The 25504-nt window shown below is 37.9% G+C and overlaps 2 protein-coding genes across 8 annotated transcripts in view; both read right to left on the minus strand.

Moving 5' to 3' along the window:
* The window catches only part of LOC106055523 (beta-1,3-galactosyltransferase 1-like), a 9072-nt gene extending 1229 nt beyond the window's left edge, over positions 1–7843 (minus strand). The window contains exons 1-2 of one of the 6 annotated variants that reach the window (XM_056017516.1): positions 7538–7843; positions 1–231 (exon numbers count right to left, since the gene is read on the minus strand). The exon at positions 1–231 is cut by the window's left edge and continues 1229 nt beyond it. In XM_056017516.1, coding sequence (XP_055873491.1) covers positions 1–212 — 212 coding nt within the window. In that variant the 5' untranslated portion in view covers positions 213–231; positions 7538–7843. Of the gene's footprint in view, positions 232–2206; positions 2329–2365; positions 2496–3046; positions 3228–3939; positions 4059–7537 lie in introns of those variants that run through there. The other 5 variants (XM_056017517.1, XM_056017519.1, XM_056017518.1 and 2 more) reach the window with 5 other exon arrangements.
* Positions 7844–14250: 6407 nt separating this feature from the next.
* LOC106053292 (beta-1,3-galactosyltransferase 1-like) lies at positions 14251–20945 on the minus strand. 2 transcript variants are annotated; one of them, XM_013208824.2, is made up of 2 exons: positions 20722–20945; positions 14251–15254 (listed from the first exon to the last, which is right to left on the minus strand). In XM_013208824.2, exon 2 carries the CDS (start codon positions 15250–15252, stop codon positions 14314–14316), a length of 939 nt encoding a protein of 312 aa, XP_013064278.2. In that variant the 5' UTR covers positions 15253–15254; positions 20722–20945; the 3' UTR covers positions 14251–14313. The 2 variants fall into 2 exon arrangements, with proteins under 2 accessions (XP_013064278.2, XP_013064277.2); XM_013208823.2 differs by having other exon boundaries at positions 20768–20944.
* Positions 20946–25504: the final 4559 nt, after the last annotated feature.

The raw sequence follows: 25504 nt of genomic DNA on the forward strand, positions 1-25504 counted from the left end.
AAAGCTTTGGGCGTATGCAAAGACTCGATGTCAAAATCCTTTAAGGCTTGAGCCGCCATCCTTTCGGCGTTTGATATCAGAGAGATGGACCGTGTAAAGGGAGATGACTCGATGAACCAGCTTCCAAGCAGGAGCACGAAGGTGAAGAGGTTCAGGCAGACGGAGACAAGAAACACGGCTACTAGACCTCTCCTGGCATTGAAGGTGACCATTTGAGTTCAGGGTCATGCCCTGAAAATATAAAGAACAGTTTCATTAATGTTAGCAGGATAGTGGTTCCTCCGTGGGGGTTCAAACATAGTTAGTTTTTACGTGGTATACAAGAAAAATAAGGAATATATTGAGTTTGTTGTGTTTGAATTTCTAGCTATAATTTTGTTTACAAAAGAGGAACCAGCTGTTTATCGTAAAGCGTTGAGTATGTAGACCCTTAGTTGAAATAATATAATACAATGTATTCTCAAAATGTAACTTGCTATGTTCCCCCCCCCCCCCCCCCCCAAAATCAACAGATTGCTATTATCGCCCTTTTTAAGCCAGCTATGGATCCAGGAGAGCGCTTAAAGTTCTTCAATTGGGTTCTCAGCGTAGCCCAGGTGCAAATTGTTTTCATACAGTCAAATGAGAGACTATCTATTGCATGCTAAATAGAGTTAAATTAAGAGAGTTATATCCAGCAGCTTATAGGCTTATACAACAAGTTTTACTCCAAAGGTTTTGATAGTTGTTTTTGTTTTTTTACACAGCTTATATCAACTCACTCTGTCTGTCTGTCTGGTTTGTACACGTTACCTCTCCCACCCCCTTTCTCGGATCAAGTTTAAACTTTTCACAATTATTCTTCGACGTAGACAATACTTGAAGCAACAAAAAAAAACATAACCAATTTGTCAAATAATTACTGGCAATTAATTACTTCGATACAACAAGGGAAATTAATCCTTCAGTATTCAAAGCTATCGCGGAATTTTATGTTTTTTGTTAACTTAGATGATTGTGCACGTTATTGCTCCCAGACAGATTCTTAAATCAAACTTAAACTTTAAACAAAAACAACAAACAAAACTTGAATATAAAAACAATTAACCATGCATTTGTAACAAACACGGACTGCTGGTCACCATTATAAAACGAATGTTTAGATAATACTGCCATATGGATCTGGGTCCATGTGTCCTGGAGCTACATTTAGTATGCTAGAAACATAACTCTTATACATAAATTTGAGTCCGATTTCAGCAGACAAAAACACATTTACTTAACGAGAATAATATACTGCAACATCAAGCATTCAGTTACAAATCACTGATTAAATAAGAAATGGTATGATTTCCTTCATAATAATAATAATAGACTTGTCTTCGAGTCCGAAGATTAATGAGGAATGCCGTATTTCCCCTGGCCACGCTGCCCCAGTTGTGACCTACATATTTTGCCACATCCAGAGCAAGCCAAACCACTGTCCGTTGGCGGTCGATTAAGAATTTCTTTTCGCCGTCTGCGTCTGTCCTCGGATTTTCTACTAAAACAAATGTATTCCACTTATCTTATTCATGGTAAACCAGTAACACAGACTAAAAAAGCAAAATACCTAGGTATTATAATAAATAAGAAACTGTCATGGAATCCCCATATTGATGAAACTATCAAAAAAATCAAACAAAGCATTAGGGTTTATTAAAAGAAATTTATATAAATCAAATAAGAACATAAAAGTAAAATGTTATTTTATCTTGGTTAGAAACTGGACAGACACAAAATAGAGCATTGAGATTCATAACAAACGAATATTCACACTTGACTAGAGTAACACCTTTAGTAAAATCACTTAATTTAGAAAGCCTTCAGGACAGAAGACTCAAAAGTAAAGTAGCAATTATACATAAAACACTGAACCATAATCTTCAAATACAAAAGCAAAATTTAATAAAAATACTCAGAAAGACACAAAGATAAAGGCATATTACTTGTCCCATTTGCTAGGACAAATTGCATGGAATGGGTTGCCTGAGCTAGCCAGGAAAACCAGTGACTTGGGCAGAATTTAAGTCATTGGTTAATATGCTTGACTGAATGCATGACGCGTAGGACGTAATCATCTTCTTTTTTTAAATAACGTCTGTATCATATAAGATAAGATAAGACCGATATCCTTCATAGTTGATATACAAACACAAAGAGTATAATCCAAAGGATTATTACGTACAGTGACATCCTGATCTCAGCGAGCACAAAACATCATAAGATAAGATAAGATAACTTTATTGATCCAAACAACTGGGAATTCAGTTTGACTACAACTGACAGCCTCAGCGTAACTACTGTACAATAACAATATAGATGCACGATATGCATGCACACATACATAAGTCCTCTAGAATAGATGCACATACAATGTAGCTACTGTATCCCGTCACAGCGGGTAACAATGCAATCCTCTCCACGTCTGCACTGACCCGAGTACAGGAGCTACTAACTAACTTAAAGTGAATTTAGTCATTCTCACTTCCTCTTTCTACTCAAGAGTTGTTGTTTTTTTTTTAATGCTTTCACGTGCTTGACCCCAAGATGAACAAATAGCACTCAATTTCAAACGAGACTTTGACAGCATTCAATTTAATTATTGGTAATTAATTATTTTGATCGATATCGAATAAGGGAAATAACTTCTAAATTATAGAGAAATACCTTTTTAAAGCCCTTAGATAAGCTTTGTTTTTTAAACAAGGATTTTTTTTATATTTTGTTTGAGAGTCATTATCCTGTTCTGTAAAATGACACATGTGTTAAGTACTTTGAAACAGGAAGAAAAACCAAACCACTTTGCAGAGTTTAACTCATTGACACGTGAAATGCATAGGGCGTAATTATCTTCTTTTTCGAAGTAACGTCTGTAATATATAAGATATATAAGATAAGATAAGATAAAGAATAGGCCATATTTTTATCCTTTTTTTTTTCAATAGAGTTTGAGGTTTTGGCACAAACGAATGTTTAGCAATAATTCACAAAACACAAGTCAACAATCTGATTAAGACCAACTTACATATAAGATTGCTTAATTGATCCTTATAAAAAAATGTATCGTGATTCTCGATTCTCATATACAAACAACACGACAGAAACATTCACATAAATAGAACAATAAAGATCCTTTTCGTGTTTCCCGGTCAACGAGTGGCGTTGATATAGTCTGACCGAGTAAGGAACGAACGAGTTTTTGTACCGCTCTGTTCCAGTCTTGATTGACAGAAGTGGCCCACTTTGCGACGACTTGACTTAGTTATGATGGATGCGGGTGGCTGCTGTGCATTGAATCGAATGTCTTCTTTCTTGTCGTGACCCAGGGGGGAAAACGTACGGATAGTTCATGAAACCCACTGGTACAGTGTTTCCCAAAGTGGGGACACGTACCTCCAGGGATACAGGACGAATTTAGTAAACAAGGGCTCCCTCTCACCGGCCTGTATGAAAACAGTGTACACTGTTTTGCCTGGCGGGTGGGTCAGACTCGCGGCAACAGGCCGCGTATAGATCTACTAAGACCCCCGCCATTTTTTATTTTCTATACCGGGCTAACCATGCGGGACACGCAATATATTATGTAACGGCCCCTTGTGGAACAACGCCTCGATTGTGACAAGGTTGTGAGAGCTTTCGGGGACCCGGGGTTCGGAAGCAAAGCGTTTTACCGCTCAGCCACCGCGCTTCCTATTAATAATATAACTTACATTTATTTTAATAACAATATTTTTGTTGATTATTTTTTTTTAATGTACGCCTACCATTATAAAATGTTATGAAAGTAAATGCTAAGACAATATTTTTTAACTGTTTTTGTATTTTATAAAGAAATTCAAGTAATACTAATGAGTTTAAAATTTAGGAAACAGTGCTCTAGTATGACTTAATAGTAAGATTTAACATAAACTGACTTACTAAAATAGCTCCCGCATATCCTAAATGGTTTTTCTATGACCAGATGAAGCTAAGCTTGATTACATGTGTAGTGCATTTAGATTATATTTCTTGACGGTTACTTTTTTTTTTTTTTTAAAAAAGGAGTGCGTCAATGAATTTTTATCTTGGAGATTCATGCCCTTGTTTTCTTATCACGCTAATTTTGAAACCGGAAAACGGGAAATGGTTATTTAATGTCTTAACTCTTTCTCTCCTAACTGACGATACCAACGTTGATTCCACTAGAATGTGGTAAATAATTACGGAGAGAAAGAGTTAACAGGGGGGTGGGGAGAAGGATAATTATCAAAGCACGAAAGAAGAGTTCTTGTCCTTTGTTTTCGTTGGCATGTTGAAGGGTTCAGATAACCAGTAGCCTACTTATACGTGAGATAAATAGAGCACTGGTTTCTATGTAGAGTACTTTTTTCCTTATAGAATGTGCCTCAAATAGGTTCCCTACTTGTTTTGTGTAACAAATTTAAACACCCCGGAAACGTGATATCTATGTTCAATGCAGCTTTGAGCAAATTTTTCTGTTTAAGTTTATGGTAGAGCTATTTTCTTTAATTTTATATTTTAAAAAAAAAACTGTTTTTCTCTGTCTAAACATGGGCTCCATCAGTTGTTACACTTACCATTTTGTTCCAAGGTAACCCAAGACTTTCAACACAGTTCTTCAGAGCGTTGAAAAAATAGTAGCATGTGTTAAAACCTTAAACTGAATTTTTCAAAACATTGCAAATAAAAATAATCTTCGTTTACTTTAAGCTTTTTAGAATGACATGTAAAGACAATGTTTCTTTCGCCTCTACATCATAAGTGATAATAAAAAATAGCAATAATTTATATAATTATTTGAAATTAGCTACTTTCAAAATATTTTTATTTTTTATATGCATAATCAGTGGGCAAACCTGATTTGTCTAGGTGACAATGGGCCGCATAAAACAGTCCGGTGGGCAGAATGTGGCCCGCGGGTCGTAATTTGCCTACCCTTGGTCTAGACGTATCAAGGCACACAACAGAAAGACATTGAAGTTCACAGTTGACTGATTTCTTGCAACGAAAACTAAATCGAAGTGTAAGGTTTTATCATGTTTTCAAGGCTCAGGGGGATCATTTGAGTTCCAATTACACGTTCGATTTTTTTTTATTTAGTCTTTTACGTCACAAAATTATGTTGAAATATTCATACATTTTTATCGTGTCAATAAAGTTGTTTTTTTTTATTCGTGAAGTTTATAACCTAACTTTTGTCACTAAATTAAAAAATATAACATTAATAGCATTAATATTTTTATAGGAGTACCAGGAACCAAAATCTAATATAGGCACAATTCTGCATGATTTTCAAAACTGTAAAGTCGATGCCTTTTAATCAATTACGTAAAACCTGGAACCACTATACAAGCATCAGATAGTTATTTAAGATTTGTATAGGACCCGAAAGAAAATAAAATACTTGGACAGACGTAGAAGGCGAAAAGAGAATCTTAATCGACCACCTGGGGACATCTGTTGTGTCTGCTTGGAGTAGCAAGATATGTAGGTCGCAGCCAGAGCTGCATAGTCACTGCACACCTCATTAATCTTCGGACTCGATGACTCATGTATGTTTCTTGTTGTGTGTTGTGAACTGATCTGTACTGGTGTGTCAAAATGGCCTGGAGTCCAGTTCAGCTTGTGTGAGTGTGTATACTGTTTAGTCATTCTTGTGCAATAAAGCTTCTGGTAGAGACATGTTTTCCAGTAGCGTTTTATAAGGTTCTACACTTATATTGTTACTTTTATAGAAAAAAAAAGAAGTTATATTTCATACTGAACTGATTCTGCGCTCCTTCTTCTCTAGTGCCAACAGAGCATGGAATGGGTTGCCTGAATCAGCCAGGAAAACCAACGACTTGGCAGAATTTAAGTCATTGGTTAATATGTGTAACATGCTGAACACATAAAATGTCTAGGACGTAATTATCTTCTTTTTTAAAAAAAAAACGTCTTTAATATCAAAGATAAGATAAGATAAACAATTCTCTGCTAAAACGAAAGTAACACTTTGATCAAACGTTTTGTTAACTTGTTTAACAGAAAACAATTCAGTAATACAAAGGTTTTTATAACATTTTAAAAATAACAAAAACTGATTTATAAACATACAGAAAAATCACCTCCCTCATTAGTATAGTCCCCATTGTTTGTTTGTTGTTTTTTTTTTACTATAGTTAATAGTTGTAAAAATGGTGCATTTGTTATGGGAAAAATGTTTGCATATTTAATTTTCAAAATTTAAACGGTTCGCTTTCAGAAAACAAAAACAAAAGTAGCTGTTGCTCTAAAACAGGGGTTCTCAACCTGTGGATCGCGACCCCTTTGGGGGTCGATTGACGCTTGGCCAGGGGTCACCTAAGACCATCGAAAAAATGAATTGTTTTTGTCAATTCTTCTATTGCTGTATGTATGTGTACGTGAGGGGGGGGGGGGAGTCACGGCAGAGTGGGAGATTGTAAAAAGGGGTCGCCGAGCCTAAAAGGTTGAGAACCGCTGCTCTAGAACTTTAGAAGATCTCAAAAATCATGACATCGTTTTTTTCAACATCTTTTTTAGTTATTAGCGATATAATTAGGACAGACGGACGTACAGACAAGCCACACAAAACTATCGGATATTCCCCTTTCCGGGGACCGGTAATATCAATTATAGTTGAAGGGTTAGGACAACAGTTGTCAACTCACTTGAAGTGATTACCCTCGCTTTTCAATATCGTGTCAATTTTTCTATTTCATTATACCATTCCCCTCTTTTAAATCTTATCTTTTATCTTATCTTAGCTCATCTTATCTTATCTATTACATGCGTTACTTCAAAAAGGAGATAATTACGTCCTACGAACTACAAGCATGCTAATGAAAAAATTTGCCAAGTCGTTGGTTTTACTGTCTGATTCAGGCAAACCATTCCATTCTCTAATGGCACTAGGGAAGAAGGAGCACCTGTATAAATTTGTTCTAGCGTATTTAATAAGAAATGTGCCTCTATCCTTGTGTTTTTCTATGTATTTCATTAGGTTTTGTTTTTCTATTTGTAAGTTATGGCTTAGTGTTTTATGTATTAGAGCTACTTTACTTTTGATTCTTCTGTCCTGAAGTGTCTCTAAGTTTAGTGATTTTATTAATGGTGTTACTCTAATCGGAATATTTGTTTGTGATAGATCTCACTTATACCTGATGCACGCAGAAGTAATTTTGTTGAGGCACGTTATTATATCATTGTGCTGGATATAAAGACCATCTTGGGCGCCAACTTGCCTTAGATGACATAGAATAGAGCACCTGGTTGCATGCGGCTTCAGAACGAGACAGCTGGAGGTCACTCAGCACATTTGAGACAAAACGAAAATCCACCGCAGACATCGAAAAGAAAATCTTATTCGACCACCGGCGGACAATGATTATGCTTGCTCTGGATGTGGCAGAATTTGTAGGTCACGCAAGAAATAGTGCATTCCTCATTCATCGTCCGTCTCGAACACAAGCCTTATTATGATAAGACACAAAGACATGCTAAATATATTTCTTACCGTTAGTGTCCAAAGCTAGAAGAACAAAGTTTAAGTTATTACAACGTAAGTCTCAAGCCGTTTACTCCAGGCCGCACACGTCCGAGTTTAAACCGGCTACTGCAAATGAATATTTCACTGAATAGTTTTTATGGCTGTTTTTCTTTATAGCTTCTAACACAGCACAGTGGTCCAGGATGTGTGTAGCTAAAGGACGACAGCATTGATTTTCAATGGAGAGCTTCATGCGCGGTAGTCTACGCTCCATCGATCACATTGAATGGCTTGGCTTTGAAAAACATACCTAAACGGCAAAAAGGGCTCGATGGATATAATAATTGTGTTCGAGCGTTAAAGCACAGGTGTTACTTTATACATGATATTCATATACTATTAATTCTTTGAATTATTGATTACTTTTTTTTTTAATTTATTGACCTAGTTGGTTCATGTATGTCGAGATCCAGTGAAAAACTATAGATCAAGATCTCCCAAATCGTTCAGTTGTTGCTGTTTTAAAAGGATATACAAATCTCACGTACCGCAGCTCGATAACTTAAACATAAAAAGTCAAGTCACCACATATCTATATTCATTGCCCCAGATTGTCGGGATAGCTTATAGTAAGCATCATCTTTCTTGTGATTTGGATGGGAGCTCGTCCATTTCTCATTTATTTTATCTACAATGTACACCTTATTTTAAGCTATCCCGACAAGACCAACGTCTAATCTTTCGACTCAGGACCGGACACAACAGAATGCGACAACACATGTTCCGGAAGCTCAAAATTGGAACCAGTGAAATCTGCCCATGTGGAGTATCACCAGAAAATGCCGACCACGTCCTCCAAAACTGCTCTCTCTACCAAGAGAGACGCATAAGACATTGGCCCCAAATCACCCCAATAGAAAGAAAACTATATGGAGAGCTCCCTGATTTGGAAACCACTGCGCAGTTCATCTCATGTATTGGTCTAGTCATATGAACACTCCAACATAACAATGAGAACGATGAAGAAGAAGAAGAAATTGCCCCAGATACCAGGACATTAGAGGACATTAGAAGGGACTATTTTGGAACAGACAACCTAAAAGCAATGTTTGATTATGTTGAGCCTGGGAAAAAACTGGGCTTTATCCTGGAGGTGGGGTTAACTATATAGTGCTATTAGAGCATGGAATGGGTTGCCTGAGCTAGCCAGGAAAACCAGTGACTTGGCAGAGTTTAAGTCATTGGTTAATATGCATGACTAAATGCATGACGCGTAGGACGTAATCATCTTCTTTTTTGAAGTAACGTCTGTATTAAATAAGATAAGATCAGATAACTACTAAAATTTGATATGAGATTGGGCAAAGTATAAGTAAATATATACATATTTGCAATTATTAAATTATAAATTATCTACTTCCTATTTGACTTGAGTGGAGCTTATTTTTAATACCTCAGTTGTGTAACTTTTAGCTCTTGGGCTGTAAAAGTGAAGAAATCTTTAATGGGTTTTTAGGCACGACAGGGCCTAAATTGTGCCGATGTGCCAAAAACCCAAAATGTTAAACATAAATAATACCACATATTTCTCTAAAATCGAGTGTGAAATAAAGTATTTATCTTTCATCTCTCATGCAAAAAATTACATCAGACTAAAATCAATTTCATCATTCATGTGTTCTAAAACAAGCAAAATAAGTAATTTTTTAAAAGGCTCCTATATGGGAAAGGGCTACACATTTACAGACATACATCTCAATACAGTAAGATTTATTTCCCTCTTTCTATGCCAAACAAAAATTAATTGCCACTATTTCCAAAAGTAATTGGTAAATATTTTCATTGATTCATGCTTTTTTTTTTAGTAACAATGAAAAACTTTGTTTTTTTAAGTTTCAACTTGATGCAAGTGGTAGAGATAACGTGCGCAAAATGTGCACAGACAGACAGACAGACGGAGTGAGTTCATATAAACTATGCAATAACGATTAAAAATACGTTACGAATAATTGTGAAATGTCTGTTATATGTTGAAAAATGTTTGTAAAATATTTTACATATTTCGGATTTCCCTTCAGAGTTGAAGATTGTTTACTTCCTAGTCCATATCTCCCGCAGGACTACGGGGGATAGGAAGCGGGCAGGGTTTGAACCCGGGACCATCGATAAATCCAAGCGACAGTCCAGCGCGCAAACCGCACGACCAGGCAGCCATCCCAGCTGTAAATCACTTAGCTACAGGGGCGGACTGGGTGTCAAAATCGGCCTAGGCATTTCTATAAAATTCGGCCCACAAATTCTCTATCATGTGATGGGCATCCATGTCTAGGTGTATTGGTCCTTAAACATCATTGTTAAGTTTGATAATGTATCGATATGCATGCATACAGTGAACTCTATATCTTAATAAGCAATATAGCGTCTTTTTAAATCAGCAATTATGTAGGCCCTAAAAAGATGAAGCCTACTAGTAGCACTATCTACACTCTATATTTTATTTTCGGAAAATGTGTTTGATTAAAAGAGTATTACACTGTAATGTCTGTGAAAGACTTTTTGTTTAAACACGACGCTCAGAGGGCCTTTTATAAAAATAATAATGATAACATAATAAGGATATTATAAAACCTTTAACAACTTGATATGTGCCATAGTGACTTCGATCAGGCATTTCGGTGGCCCTACCGGCCCATTTGGGTACCGGCCCACCGGGCATTTGCCCAAATGCCCATATAGCCAGTCCGCCCCTGCTTAGCTACTTTCTTTCAAGTTTGAATCCCGACTCGAGATAAGTTGTGGCTTCTGAACGCCTAATGGCAGCACGGAAACCTTCTCCCAGATACATCCTCTTCTACCGACCCACAAAGGAGATTGCACCAAAGATTGTATCGTGGCCTTAGATAATTGAAGGTTCTATGTCAGGGGTTCTCAGCATTGTGACGATTTTCCGGGGGACAATTAAGACCCTCAGAAAAATATATTTTGTCTAAAAGCTTGACATTGTACAAAATTATTCATGGTTAGCCACTATTTTATTTTTACTATAATTGTCACTCGAGAATAAATGTTGCGAACATATGAATCATAATCATTTCAAACTTTTTAATTGTCTCATTATAAGTATTTGTAACAGTTTAAATTATTGCACATCAAACTGCGTGACGAATCTCAACGTTACGCCATTGTGAATCATATTATTTTACGCACCTAATTGGAAACAAGATTAAATAGTATTAAATTAGTAATAAGCCATCACTTTGTAGTCCTTACTAAAAAACGGTATGATTTCACTATGGAACAACCCGTGAAAATAAACTTAAGAAAAGAAAATATAATGACGATTTTTAGCGGTCCCCGAAAGGGGGAAAAGACGCTATTAGTTTTGTGTTGTGTGGAATGTCTGTCCGTCTGTCCCGTTTGGATCTCGTTAACTAGAAAATATAGTGAAAATCCGACATCATAATATTTTAGACAATTCAAAGTTCTGATGCAACGGCTACTTTTTTCTTTTCTGAAACTGAAAAATCTAATTTTTTAAAATCACAAACTGCTTTCAAAGTGTTGTAGTGAGTATGATGCGTCCAACACTACTCTGCTATTTCACACTAAAGTCAGATCGCTGACATAGTGTACTGATTATGTGATAACTGGCGATAACTAAGTAAATTTAAAGCTGCTTCAAGTTTATTAAAAGAATATTTAAGCTACACCAATATTTTGTTACGTAAATCTAGTATTGGTTACATGTAGATTCTAGATTTAGAATTAGTTAATAAAATAAACCAAATCTTAATGATACTAAATCAAAAGTCTAGTTCTAGAGTCTAATGTTAGATCTAGATGTCCATATGCTGAAAATATGAATAGATAATTTTTTAAAATATGCATTGCCCACTGGCCTATTCGTTTATCGTTTATGATGTACATTCACGCATCTGAAGGTGTCAAAATCGAGGTTTCGTTACTTGGTTTGAACAAAATATTTTTTTAATTAATTATGTTTTGTTTTATTTTAAATTGTATAATGTTGTCTTTTTTTAAAAAAAAAGTATTTTAAAATGTTTTTATTGTTTTACAACTAATAGCGGCCTTTCTCCTTTCGATGTCCGCTAAAAATGAATAAACAAGTATGTCAAGTCTAAAGATTTAGATAAGGGCAGGAATCGTGAAAACACTAAACTTTGTTATGACAAAGTCATAAAAAAAAATTATTTCCCCTTACTTTAGATATTAAACCCGAGGTCGTGGAAATTTATTGTCCAGAGTTAAACAGTTTAATACATATAAAGTTCAAGTGGGAGAATATAAAATTCTACATTATTTTTACTTGTATGAGCTAAATGAATGTGCCATACAAGGAACACGAGAATTTTTTTTTTATTTATAAACCTCGAAATGCTGTTGTTAGCAGTTGTCTTTTTATGTAGAGAACAAAGTATGCGATAATTCAGTGGTTCCCAAACTTTTTTGACTCGTAGACCCCTTTGCTTGTTTTTTTAGTTTTCGGATGACCTCCCTACTTAGCTAATTATGCAGTCAAAATTCAAAGATTAACTGAGATAAAAATTATATTTGTGCATGAGTTGACATGGTTAGTGAAGAATAGAATTTAACGTCTTGACCTGCTTAAATAAGATCCACTCTCGTAGACCTCCATTTACAGGTCATAGACTCCCATTTACATGTCATAGACTTCCATTTACATGTCATAGACTTCCATTTACATGTCATAGACTTCCATTTACATGTCATAGACTCCCATTTACATGTCATAGACTCCCATTTACATGTCATAGACTTCCATTTACATGTCATAGACTCCCATTTACATGTCATAGACTTCCATTTACATGTCATAAACTCCCATTTACATGTCATAGACTTCCATTTACATGTCATAGACTCCCATTTACATGTCATAGACTCCCATTTACATGTCATAGACTCCCATTTACATGTCATAGACTCCCATTTACGTCTTATAGATCCCAATTTATTTTTTTTTCACTCTCGTAGACCCCTTGGAAGTCTTCGTAGACCCCTGGGGTCTAGATAAACCAGTTTGTGAATCCCTGCGCTAAATGAAGCTATGTGAACGGGAATGTGTACGAATGACCAACTTTTTGTTGTTGGCGGGCCCGAAATATGAGCGTGTTTGTGTCGGGGGCGCATTATGAAGCGGGTCTTTCCAAATCAAGTTGAAAATTTATGTGGGAGAAATTACGATGCGTAGATAAAAACAAAATAAAATGGGGGTTCCAGAGAGGGAAAGAGAGAGAGAAAGAGAGAGGGAGGCCGTGAAATTTCATTGTAACAGTTACACTAGTTCACGGGCCAACTGCAAGTAGTTTAACAAATTTATATTCAGGACCATGTTACAAGTCAGGAAGCTGTATCGACATATAATAATGAGGCTTGTTTTCGAGTCTAAGATTAATGAGGAATGCAGTATTTCCTTCATATTTTGCCTCATTCAGAGTGAGATATATAGATATATGTATATCATGGGCGTAGCCGGGAGGAAAACGGAATTTAGTGACTGATTTTTGGCTTTGATTTTGTTTATTTAAGTGAGATTTTAATACTAAACAATAACTTGCCCCAGCACAGGCAATGGAGGCTTTGAGTTTAAAACCCCTACCAGAGAGTTTTGCAGTGAAATCCCCCTCTTCTATAAAACAAACAAAAAAAAACAATAAATAATGCTAACTCCAGGAAGAACTTATTTAATTTGTTATTATTAGGGTCAATTTAGCTGAGTGTACTATGAACAAAAAATATGGGGGAATTCTGAGCGTTAAAGCACTTGACTTCTCAACCGAAGGGTCCAGGGTTCCAATCCTCTTGAAGACTGGAAATTTTAAAACTTTAAGGAGCCCTTGATTTTACCAAGCTCTAATAGGTACCTGACATTAGTTAATAAAAAGTAAGGGCAGTTGGTCGTTGTGCTGGCCACATGACTTCCTCGTCAACCGTGGGCCACAGAAACAGATGACGGTGTTATCATCTGCTGTATGGATAACATGGTCTGAAAAGGGGAATAAGTACTTTTTCCTTATGATAAATTAAAAAGAGTTGTGCAAATAGCGAGTAAAAAATGCTAAATGGTAAGAAATACAAATGAGAAAACTGATATATAAATGTTGGTTCTTTTTTTTTTTTGTTTTTCACACAGCCTATATCAAGTCAATCTGTCTGTCTGTCCATTTCCCATCCTCGGATCAGCTTAAAACTTTGCAAAATTGTTAATTATATATAGACCTACTTGTCAAGACATAAATCAATGAAAAACAGTATCAATGAGTTAATTACTTGTTGGTGAATAATTATTTTGTTCGATATCGAAATAAGGGAAATAAATGCTTCTTAATGGGAATTTGAATGTAAATATGGATTTAATCTTCTTATTAACTCTGGACATGTTTTTTTCTCCCTTTTCCCATTCTGGAATCAAGTTGAAATTTTCAGAATTATTCATAATCGATGACAATACACGAATCTATCCAAAAATTATTCAATCAGTTAATCATTTAGTACTAATTAATATTTTTGATACAACAGAAAGATAGCTAAACCCTGTAATTTTTAGATAATTGTCAGTATTTAGTGGTTATTTCCCCTAATTAAGGTTTGTTTTTTTGTAAAGTATTCTTTTTGCTTTGCTTGTTTATTTTTGTACACACTCAAAGTTGTCGATCTTTTTTTTATTATTCTTACAAGTTATTTACAGAACAAATGAGAAGCGTTGGGAAATAGTGTAATAAAAGAAATATGGTGCTGTACAAGTTGGTGAGTTTGCAAGACTATTCTAAGTGTTTGAACTCGTCTCCTGTGAGATTCACCAGGGCTACGTCCACCTTGAGTGCACAGAGGCCTGTGATGAATACGTCTTCCAACCAAATGGGTTTGACCCTGAGAGAAGCCTGGTACAACAGCCGTACAGTGGCCATTGGGTAGGCCTGGATACGACCGTGGATGTATATTGGGAAATGTCTGTCTGGGTATTCCTCCCTGGAGATGTACATCCTATCGGAGGGAGCCCGCACCGGGGAGCCGTTGTCCTTGCGGTGCCCCAGTACGAAGTGTGCGTACAGGGCACTGGCCTCCTTAAGTGCGGCAAAAAGTCTTTCAATGTTGAACTCAATGTCGTCATCCAGCCGCACGACATACTTGGCCTCCCGGCAGAAGTAAGCGGGCCACTTCAGCATGGACACGGCCTTGAGGCGGTAGTTCCTCCGGCTGTCTTCGAAGGCTTCTTGGACGATGTCGTTGTGCTTGACGAATTCGTCCACCACGCTGGCCTGGGTCTCGGCGTCTAGCGCTTCGTCCGTCGATTTCCCAAGGAAGAACAGCAGCTTCGCGTTCCCGTTCGAGTTCCCTACGTGTGTCCCGAGGAAGCCTTGCCTCACCTTGCTCCTGCGCCAAAAGTTCGTCGGAGCCGAGGGGACCACGTACAGGACATTCGTCGAGTTGGAGCACGTGTCTTTGGGGTTGTGGATGAAGCTGAAATTATGCTCGTTGATGGTCGGCTCGGTGAGGAAAGAGACGACGCTTTTCAGGGTTCGAACCTCTTCCTTTCTGACGCTCAGCTCGTTGAGCTCGCTGGCGTACGATCTGCAGACGGTCTTCTTGGAATCACTGTGGGTGTTTAGAAAGTTGGAGCTTATTGAAATCACAAGAACTCCTCCAAAGAATACAGATATACATGTTTGTTTGTAAAAGGACTGTCCTCTGACAAGCATATCTGAAATTAAAGAAAATTAATTGATTGTTAGACATTTGAAAAAACATACAATTAAACTGGGAAGTAAAGGTTTAGATTCAGACCTTTCAAGCTTTGGGGGCAGAGGGTTCAAATTTGTCTGTTTCAGTCATGGACGGTTAACATAGTTTTCAAGTGGCCAGCAGAACGACTAACGGCCTTCAACTAGTCTCGGATACCTATTAGATCGGGTCGGACTCAGGGGGGTCATCAAAGTCCTTAATTCCGAAACAAAAGTCTTCACCAGGATTCGAAAGCGATTCTACTAGGTACGGAAGCCGAGCGCTATACCGCTCAACGACCCTTGTATTGGACCCCTATGTCAGTAGCAGTACTTATTAATTACATTTTGCTCAGAAGGGCTGCAACTCTGGAAGTACGTAAAAATTATTAAACTCACAAACTTATTTCTTTTATAACTTCAAAATTAAAGCAATGATCGATGTAATAATAATATGCAACTTTTTTGTTTATTCAAAAGTTATAGATTTCTGGATAAATGGATGGACAAACGGGCAGACGAACGGACAGACAGACAGACAGACGAGAGATAAGACATGTTTGGTCGCAACCTTTCCTAACATTTAATCCGCGGAGAGAAAAAAACAAATTCCCAGCTTAGTGTGTGATCTCCGCTGCTACGTATAACCAACTCATCGTAGGCCTATCGATTGACCATTTATCAATGTTACAGCCAGATTGACCACTTATCATTGTTACATCTAGGTTGACCACTTACCATTGTTACCTCTAGGCACTGGCGGATCCAGGGGGGGGGCGGTAGGGGCGATCGCCCCCCCCACTCGGCCGACCCCCCCCCCCCCCCGGAGGGGGGGCGGACGAACTTTAGTATAGGATTCACACAATTTGTATACGAATTTATTACTTATGTTAAAAATATATACTAATTATTTATATTTCAACCTATTTTTACATTATTTCGCCCCCCCCTCTAGTATGTTGGCCGATTTGGTGGGGTCGGGAGGGGGCGATGGTATCATTCCCACCCCCCCCCCTTAACTTTCGAGTGGGGGGGGCGGTCCAATTTATTGGTAGAAATCCCAGCCTGCTAACAAAATCAATTAAATATCTATATCCTTGTAACTTGTTATTGATATTTTAACCGATCTTTATATTATGTCGTTCCCTGTTTGCCGATTGGTGGGGGGAGGGGACGAATACCTCTTCTGCCCTTCCCACCTAAACCCTTTGAGTGGGGGGGGGGGCGGTCCGTTTTTATTGAGAAATCATAGTTTGTGAACAAAATTAGTTGAATTAATATATAAATTGTATATTATGTCGCTCCCTTTCTGGTATTTTGGCCGATTCGGTGGGATGAGGGGGGGGGGGCGATTGCATGTACTGCCCTCCCCACTCTAGCCCTCTGAGTGCTGGGGGGGGGGGCGGTCCTATTTTTGTGGAGAATCATAGTTTGTGAATAAAATTAGTTGAATATCTATATAATATAAACTACGTATTGATATGTGACCCATTGTAAATATGTCGTACCACACTCTAATCTCAAATTGTATCATTAGAAAATTTAAATGAAAAAGGGTTGTACCAGGTGGGAGGGGCGATACATGCAATCGCATTTCCCCCATCGGACAAATCAATACTTTTTCTTTTTTGTATTATAGTTAAGAAATTACAAAATTAAAAAAATCTGTCACTAATATAATTTATATATACTATAAATGAAATTCTTATATCGAGTCGCCCCATACCTATTCTTTAATGCCAAATGCAATCTTTAGCAGAAATTAGTAAAGGAGCGAGGATTAATCGTTTTCACTCTACCGCCATTCCCATTTCCAGACAGAGTTTTTGTAATTTCACATGAAGTTATCATAAGTATTTTAAGAAAGACTTTGCATTGGAAAAGTTAGAATTCAAACGAAATTTTTCAGTATAAGAGTCATGATTGAGATGAGTTCTAAACTCAAATAACGTTTTCATAGTCGCCTTTTCACAACCTTTACTCAATCTGATATTTTTCTAGCTAAATAAATTTGGGACTATAACTCACAATTTATGCTAGAGTTTTCTTGAATACTATTTATCGAATAAGTTTTTTTTTCGGCGGAGATCCTCAAAGCAAAAATCTAAATACGTGGGGTATCCTATCTTTTCAAGGAACAAATCGGTTTTATTTGCAATGTATTATGGGTCTATAAATTCAAATTAGAATATTTTTCAAGTACAACATTATTCGAAAGGTCGTTTTTTTAAAGTATGAATAATGAGCTTCAGGTCAGGAGAATGCGTTTCTACAGTGAAGAATGCAAGAAAACGCTTTTGGCGTCGGGGCTTCGCCCCGAACTCAATTTATGAGTAATTAGTTGTAGATGTCAGGAGAATACGTTTCTGCAGAGAAGAATGCAAGAAAACGCTTTTGGCGTCGGGGCTTCGCACCGAACTTCATTTATGGGTAATGAGTTGTAGATGTCAGGAGAATGCGTTTCTGCAATGAAGAATGCAAGAAAAGCTTTTGGCGTCGGGGCTTCGCCCCGAACTCCATTGATGAATAATGAGCTGTACTTATCAGGAGAATGCGTTTCTGCAGTGAAAAAAGCAAGAAAACGCTTTTGGCGTCGGGGCGAACTACATTGTGAAGAATGAGCTGTACTTGTCAGGAGAATGCGTATCTGCAGTCAAAATATCAAGAAAACGCTTATGGCGTCGGGGCTTCGCCCCGAACTCCATTGATGAATAATGAGCTGTACTTGTCAGGAGAATGCGATTCTGCAGTGAAAAAAAGCAAGAAAACGCTTATGGCGTCGGGGCTTCGCCCCGAACTTCACCAGAGAACCTTATAGCGCTGCCCCAGTTGTTTTGTTTTTCGCCGAAGGTTGAGAAATGCTGCTTTTTTTATTCTAATATTTATATATATACATATATATATATACATATATATGTGTGTGCGTGTGTGTGTGCGTGTGTGTGTGTGTGCGCGCGCGCGCGCTGTATGCACGTTTGTGCGTAGGGTTAGGGTTTACTGGGCGTTAGGGTTAGGGTTTGGAAAAAAATCGCCCCCCCCACTCCAAAGTTCTGGATCCGCTAGTGCCTCTAGGTCGACCACTTACCATGGGTACAGCTAGACTAATGTTGGTCATTTTAAGAGTGATACAGCGGGTCGAGACCAGGCATTAAACTAGATGTTTTTGATTGACACGTTTGGGATGATGCTTCAGAATTGAAGATTACAAACGTCCTAGCCCAAATCTCAAGCAGGACCGGGGGGGGGGGGGGGGAGGGGGGGGGCGCGGCGGGGAGGGGTTCGAACCCGAGGTCATTGAGGCGAAAGTTCAAAAATCGACAAGGAAGCCATCTTGGTCTATCCATATCTACTCTGACTCAAAAGACAATTTTAAGTAATCTTGCAATAAACTCTAGTTCTATATTCATCTAGCTCTATTCATATCTAGAACCGACCTTATCACGCAAACAACCAATTCGCCTGCTCTTTAGTACATGGTACTTAATTATTTAATGAAAGCCAACTCTCTGATGTAAACAGGACCGGATTTAGACTTGAGAAGGCCCTAAGCTGTTTGAAATGATGGGGCCCCTTGTAATCAACATAAGGTAATTTATTCCTATGCTTTTTCTTCGAAACAATATAGAGGGGCAGGCAATCTTTATTCAATACTCGCTAGCACTGCTAGGGTCGGGCGTTGTTCAAGGAGAGTGAAATTCATTTCGGTCCCCTCAACCGTGTTCACTGAGAATATTTCTGATGTTTGGCAGGGCTACAGAAGTACTGCCCTTTAACGGGATGGCTGCCTGGTCGTGAGGTTTGCGCGCTGGACTGTCGTTCGGATTTATCGATGGTCGAGGGTTCAAATCCTGCCCGCTCCCATCCACCGTCGTCCTGCGGGAGGTTTGGACTAGGAAGTAAACTATCTTCAACACTGAAGGAACATCCGAAACATGTCAAACATTTTTACAAACGGGTAACGAGAATCTACTAATGAATGTTTGGAGCTTGGGGTCTTGGATGTGTCTGCGAGGTCAGTTGATATAACAACAGAGTATTTTGTTATTTTAGTTAAATTATTATTAGTAGGAAGCGTGGTCGAGAGCCTAAGTGCGCTTGAACTTGGCTTGGCTTGGCTACCTAGAAGGGGGCTCGAGGTTCCACACCCGACTCGGGCAGAGTTTACTGAGCGGCTAAAGGCCAACTCCTAGATACCCCCTCCCCCTCCCTCCCCCCACTGGTCCACAAAAGAGATTGGACCAAAAACGCTCTGAGCATGCTATAAGCATGAAAGTAGCGCCATTTAAAAGCTATAATAATAATTTTATTTAATTTTTTTTAGAAATCAACTAGTATTCATTCTGCTATTCTTGTCTTATCTTACAGATTACAGACGTTACTTCAAAAAAAAAAAAATTTAAAAATTACGTCCAAATTCATAACAGGGGACAAAACTCAATGAGGGACTTTCTGGTGGTGTGGGGGGTCTGCTGCAGTACTGGGCCCTTGAAAGGTAACGAGAATCTTCTTAGCGATGTGGAGAGCTTCGAAGGAGGAAGGTGTGTATGCGAGGTCGTTATCCTCTCAGTTGATAAGGATAGGTTTCCATATGGATGATAATATGACCGCATGAGATTTATCAACTGAGTAATCCTTATATTGCAAGAAAGTGGTACGTCGATGTCAATGATGGTTTCCTTTTTTTTTTCCTTTTTTTTGGGGGGGGGGGTCAATATCAGTAATCGACCGTCTTGTCAGTCAGGACAATTTTATCCCATTTCAGCAGGTAATTTATTATTATTATTATTATTATTAACTGTTACAAAGTCATCTGTCGTCATCGAGAAGTACATAAAATCTAATTCATAGAGTTTGAGTTCGAGTTTTGAGTTTAGGCACATCGGCACAATTTAGGCCATGTCATGCCCGTAATCCTTTAAGGATCATTCTCCCTTTACATTCATAATTCATAAAGAGCTGGTTGTAAGTGTGTGTGTGTGTTTCGTCACTTTCGTGTGTGAATGTTGTTCGTATTTGCATCTAGGCCTATATTGTTATTGTTACATGTAACTGTAGTTACGCTGAGGTGGTCAACCGTAGTCAAACTGAATTTCCATCTGTTTATCTTCTTATCTTATCTTATATAATACAGACGTCTCTTCAAAATAGAAGAGGATTACGTCCTACGCGTCATACATTTCGTCATGCATGTTAAGCAATGACTCAAATTCTGCCAAGTCGCTGGTTTTCCTGGCTGGCTCTGGCAACACATTCCATGCTCTAATAGCACAAGTTTATATTATTATCTTATCTGGGGGTATGAATATCTTGTGTGCTATTGTACAAATGCTTGATCTAATCATGTATTGTTTTGTTTTTTTTTGTAATGCACAATTGTAAAACAAAATTCCTCGCGGATAATACAGATTATTATTATTATCTTATCTTATTTTTAGGACTATTACTTACTATACACTGAACATGATCTAATCTAGACTTCAATCAATAACATTACCTATCTGATAATCAAACTAGATCTATACTTTGGAAACATGTTTGCCAGCGTGTTGTTTTATCCCTATTTACACTTTCACAGATTGCTACTGTGTCTGACATGATATAGATCTAGGAGGAATCACACGAAGAATTAAGCCATTTTCACAATAAACATTTTCATATAACAGGAAGTTAAGATATTTTTAGACATTTACGGTGACGTCTCTAAAAATAAGCACTCAATGTGATTGCGTCATTATGGTTTAAATACTGTGGGGGACGATCACATGGCAAAGGCAATCTTTTCTGACACGAGTTTAAAGAATAACGACGTTAGAGTCCTTTAAAGCGCTATAAAGATTACATCAGGCTACATTCATTTCATAGACATAAATAATTATAGACTGGAAAAAGGAAATAACTTCATGTAACTTGAAAACATGTACATCTATTGCTGTCGGATTTCCGAATTCTGAAAAGTTGTATGATCTTCAGCCTTAGAGATTAAACAAAACTACACTGCTCATAGATGCTGTATAATAAAGTACACAAAATTGCAAGTCACAAATTTTCATTTCATAAAACTCTTTTATCGGCCAGTCTATATTTATATATGTCTATGGCTACATTATACTCTCATTGTCATAGAGTTTAGGAAATCAAAAATGACTTTTGCGTGTTTAGGTTATAGATCTATGAATTTTTTCGCAGTGGCTTAAGTGAGATCACGTGGTCTATGCTGACTTGACTTGACTGAAGCCTTACCCAATTAGGCCTCAGCCCTTTTTAAGTCTTTTTTTTTTGAGATAATCTTATTTTTTTAGCAATGAATCTATTCATCTTAACTGAAACCAGTCATGACTTTGTCACTACAGCATCATAAGATGATACCTCTAGCTCCAGCATCTAATGTTACTATTAATAGAGTGATAAGTAGGAGATGAGCAGAGGCGGACTGGGTGTCAAAATCGGCCCAGGCATTTCTTTACTCTCCGGCCCATAAATTGTATATCATACAATGGGCCTCCAAATATAGACCTACCTGTCCTCAAAATCATTATGTTAAGTCTTAATAATGTATCGATAACAGTACGCATTCTCTATATCTTTATAAGATATATAGGCTTTATGCTCCCTGTTCATTGCTAAGTGTGTAGGTCCTAAAAGAATGAAGCCTACTGTAGCACGGTCTACGGATGTGGGCTATTACATTATTTCGGTTTATTAAATGTGTTAAATTAAATAAGTATTAGGACCCACAATGTTAAGTCTGCAAACGATTTTTTTTTCAAACACGACGCTCAGAGGACCACTTTTATAAGAGAATATTATAAAACCTATAACAATTCAATGCGTGCCCTAGTGGCATTCATGAGACCCTTTAGGTGACCCTAACGGCCCATTTGGTACCGGCCCACCGGTAGATGTATAAGAGGTTGGAGTTTGATAAGAGGGAACTAGTAGTGAAGTTGAATTTGGGCCCCTTTTCAGATTTCGAACCTTTTTTTTTAGAGGACATTTAAAGACAACACAGATAGTTGTGAACGCTAATTTAAAACCTGTACTTCAGGCTTTGCAAAGCTCTGGTCCATGTCCCCCCCCCCCTCAATTTTGACACTGTAATCATGGCTTCACATAATATAAACCAACGCTATGGCACCCCTGTAATAATGCAGTGGGTACCGACCTATATAGGTATGACTGGAAACACAATTGCAGACTCCTTGACCCACCAGGAAGGGCTAACACCACCTACCCAGCAGGATGTGAATTTTCATCATGCTCTGGCAACAATCAAAAAAAAAATTTAAATTGAAAAGTGGTTTGAGTTCTGGGACAAGTGACCTGACCAAACTTCCCCGTGGTGGAGGCTGTCCAAGGATGAAATATTATAGCACAGGGGCAGGACAGGCCACTGTCCTGTTGGCTCATATTTCCCACGGCTATGGACAAGATTCGACCCACGGTGCCCCCGCTGTGGGAAGAAGAGAAAACGTAAAACACTACAACCCACACTACATCCCAATCTACTAAGCACACTACATCCCACACTACAACCAACACTACATCCCACACTACAACCAACACTACAACCCACACTACAAGCCACACTACAGCCCGCACTACATCCCAATCTACTAAGCACACTACAACCCACACTACATCCCACACTACAACCCGCACTACAACCCACACTACAACCCACACTACAAGCCACACTAAAACCCGCACTACAGCCCGCACTACAACCCACACTACAACCCCACACTACAACCCCACACTACAACTCAACACTACAACCCCACACTACAACCCGCACTACAACCCACACTACAACCCACACTACAACCCCACACTACAACCCCACACTACAACCCCACACTACATTTTACTTTCCAACATAAAAAATACAGTTGCATTTAAACACTCACCCCCCCCCGCCCCCACTCCCGAGATCAATTTACACACATACACCTAAACTATTTTAGTGCAAAGTCTGGCAACTGGACATGTAATTCAATTCCATCCTTCCCCCTCCCGTTCTTTCTACCCCTCCTCCCCCCCCCCCCGACACAGATCAATCAAATAAATAAATAGATTTCTGGGCCACTGCCAGCAGAGCTAGTCAACCGGAAACAACAGCACGCCAAGATCAATACAATAGAAAGAGTATCAGTCTGAGCCCTGGCAACACAGAAAATGATTTTGCCAGTCTCATGACTGCGCCATGTCACGCCATTTCAAACTGCATCTAATAGGGAATTGATGTTTTGTTTTACAGTTCTCTTTTAGTATTATGGAGTGTGTGTGTGTGTGTGTGTGTGTGTCTGTCTGTGGTGACGGTGAGAAGAGGTTAGCGATTGGTTGTGAATGATGCAAGATAGGTGGCAGTGTCGTCAGCGGTCTTAGTTAGGGGAGACGACTCCAGAACGTCAGACTGAAAAGACGTGTTATTGTAGTGAGTTAGATTTTGTTTAGAATACCATTGTGTATTATTACTAAAGTCTTCTCCATTTATTTCATTTTATCTCAAGCGGAATATGCTCATCTAATATATATATAATCGAATGTAAGGTGTGTGTAAGCATGTATGTATGTATGTATGTATGTATGTATGTATGTAATGTAATGTAATGTATGTATGTATGTATGTATGTATTATATGTATATATGTATGTATACATGTATGTATGTATGTCCCGAATAAAAATCAAAACCGTTTGACCATTCTTGATAAAACCTGGCATAAAAGTTCCTTAGATCATTGCGGAGACCGTAGTGTATGTTCAATGTCTCTCTCACAACCGGATGGGGGTGTCCTAAAAATAAAAAAAAAATACCTTAGTTAATCTTTTTTTTAGAGAACAAACCTTTTTTAAAAAATAGGGTAAACCCGTTATTGCACTCTCAACTTTCATTTTCGTCCTAGCATATGGGACGAGGAATGTGCCTCTATCTTTTTGTCTTTCAGAGTATTTTATTAAATTTTGTAATTGTATTTGAAGATTATGGTTCAGTGTTTTATGTATAATTGCTACTTCACTTTTGTGTCCTCTGTCCTGAAGGCTTTCTAAATTTAGTGATTTTACTAAAAGTGTTACTATATTCAAGTGTGAATATTCGTTTGTTATGAATCTCACTGCACTATTTTGTGTCTGTTTCAGTTTTCTTGAGTTGAGGGGTCCCAAACAGAGGATGTATATTCTATTATTGGCCTAACCAAGGTTAAATAGCGTTTTAGTTTTATGTTCTTATTTGATACTTATTATATGACATCAGTTAGACCAGGTTCACATCTAACTTCTCCTTTACTTTCACAAATCCCTTGGTCTGCTGGACCGTTGGGGCACCACACAAGATCTGTCAACATTCTTTCTCCATTTGCCTTTGATAGAATTTCATTCTGATATTATTTCTGAAAATATTGAAACCTGCCTTTTTACCTACCTGGGTGGACCACTTCGGGGTCCGATTTCGAGTTTGTGTTTCCCACACAAACTGTTTTTGTAACCTTGTTATTATATTATTATTCACCAAAAAAGACATGTAGTGTATTTATAATTCTATACAGTGAATGTGGTACAATATGTACGCTACACCGGAATCTACACCAACATGTGATACACTTCTCTCATCTTTAATCTTGCAACTCTAAGACAATCTTTGCAGATCTCTTCCAATTCTTAATGTTCCTATTCTTAATATTCCTATTCTTAATGTTCCTATTCTTAATCTTCCTATTCTTAATCTTCCTATTCTCAATCGTCATATTCTTAATCTTCATATTCTTAATCTTCATATTCTTAATCTTCATATTCTTAATCTTTATATTCTTAATCTTCATGTTCTTAATCTTCATATTCTTAATCTTTATATTCTTAATCTTCATATTAATCTAAGTTATAGTTGAACCATGGCTCATGACGCTAATAAATATAAACAAAATGCCGCGATCTTCAGTTTAGTATCGCAAGCACCCACATTCCCAAATAATGTAATCGTTGTCGTTTCACGCTAGACGTCATGGTGCTTGGGTTTACACCACAAGAATCGATCCTGCCACCGAGTGCTCAGACATTAAGGGGAAAACATTGAGATCGATTCTCCCGCACCGTCTTTAAATGCGATTTCGCAGTTGACGTTACGTGTGAGTCTATCAGCTTGTTTGTAATTTATGGCCTCCCTCGACCTCCCCTAGGCGCCCAGTGAAGGCGTCTGTATTCCAAATTACTTTGTACATTTTTCTTCTATAGAG

The sequence above is a fragment of the Biomphalaria glabrata genome, chromosome 18 (assembly GCF_947242115.1).
Source record: "Biomphalaria glabrata chromosome 18, xgBioGlab47.1, whole genome shotgun sequence".
NCBI lineage: Eukaryota > Metazoa > Mollusca > Gastropoda > Planorbidae > Biomphalaria > Biomphalaria glabrata.

What these genes read in the sequence shown, in the direction of transcription:
- LOC106053292 (XM_013208824.2), bottom strand. Translation starts at nt 15,252, where the DNA reads ATGCTTGTCAGAGGACAGTCCTTTTACAAACAAACATGTATATCTGTA.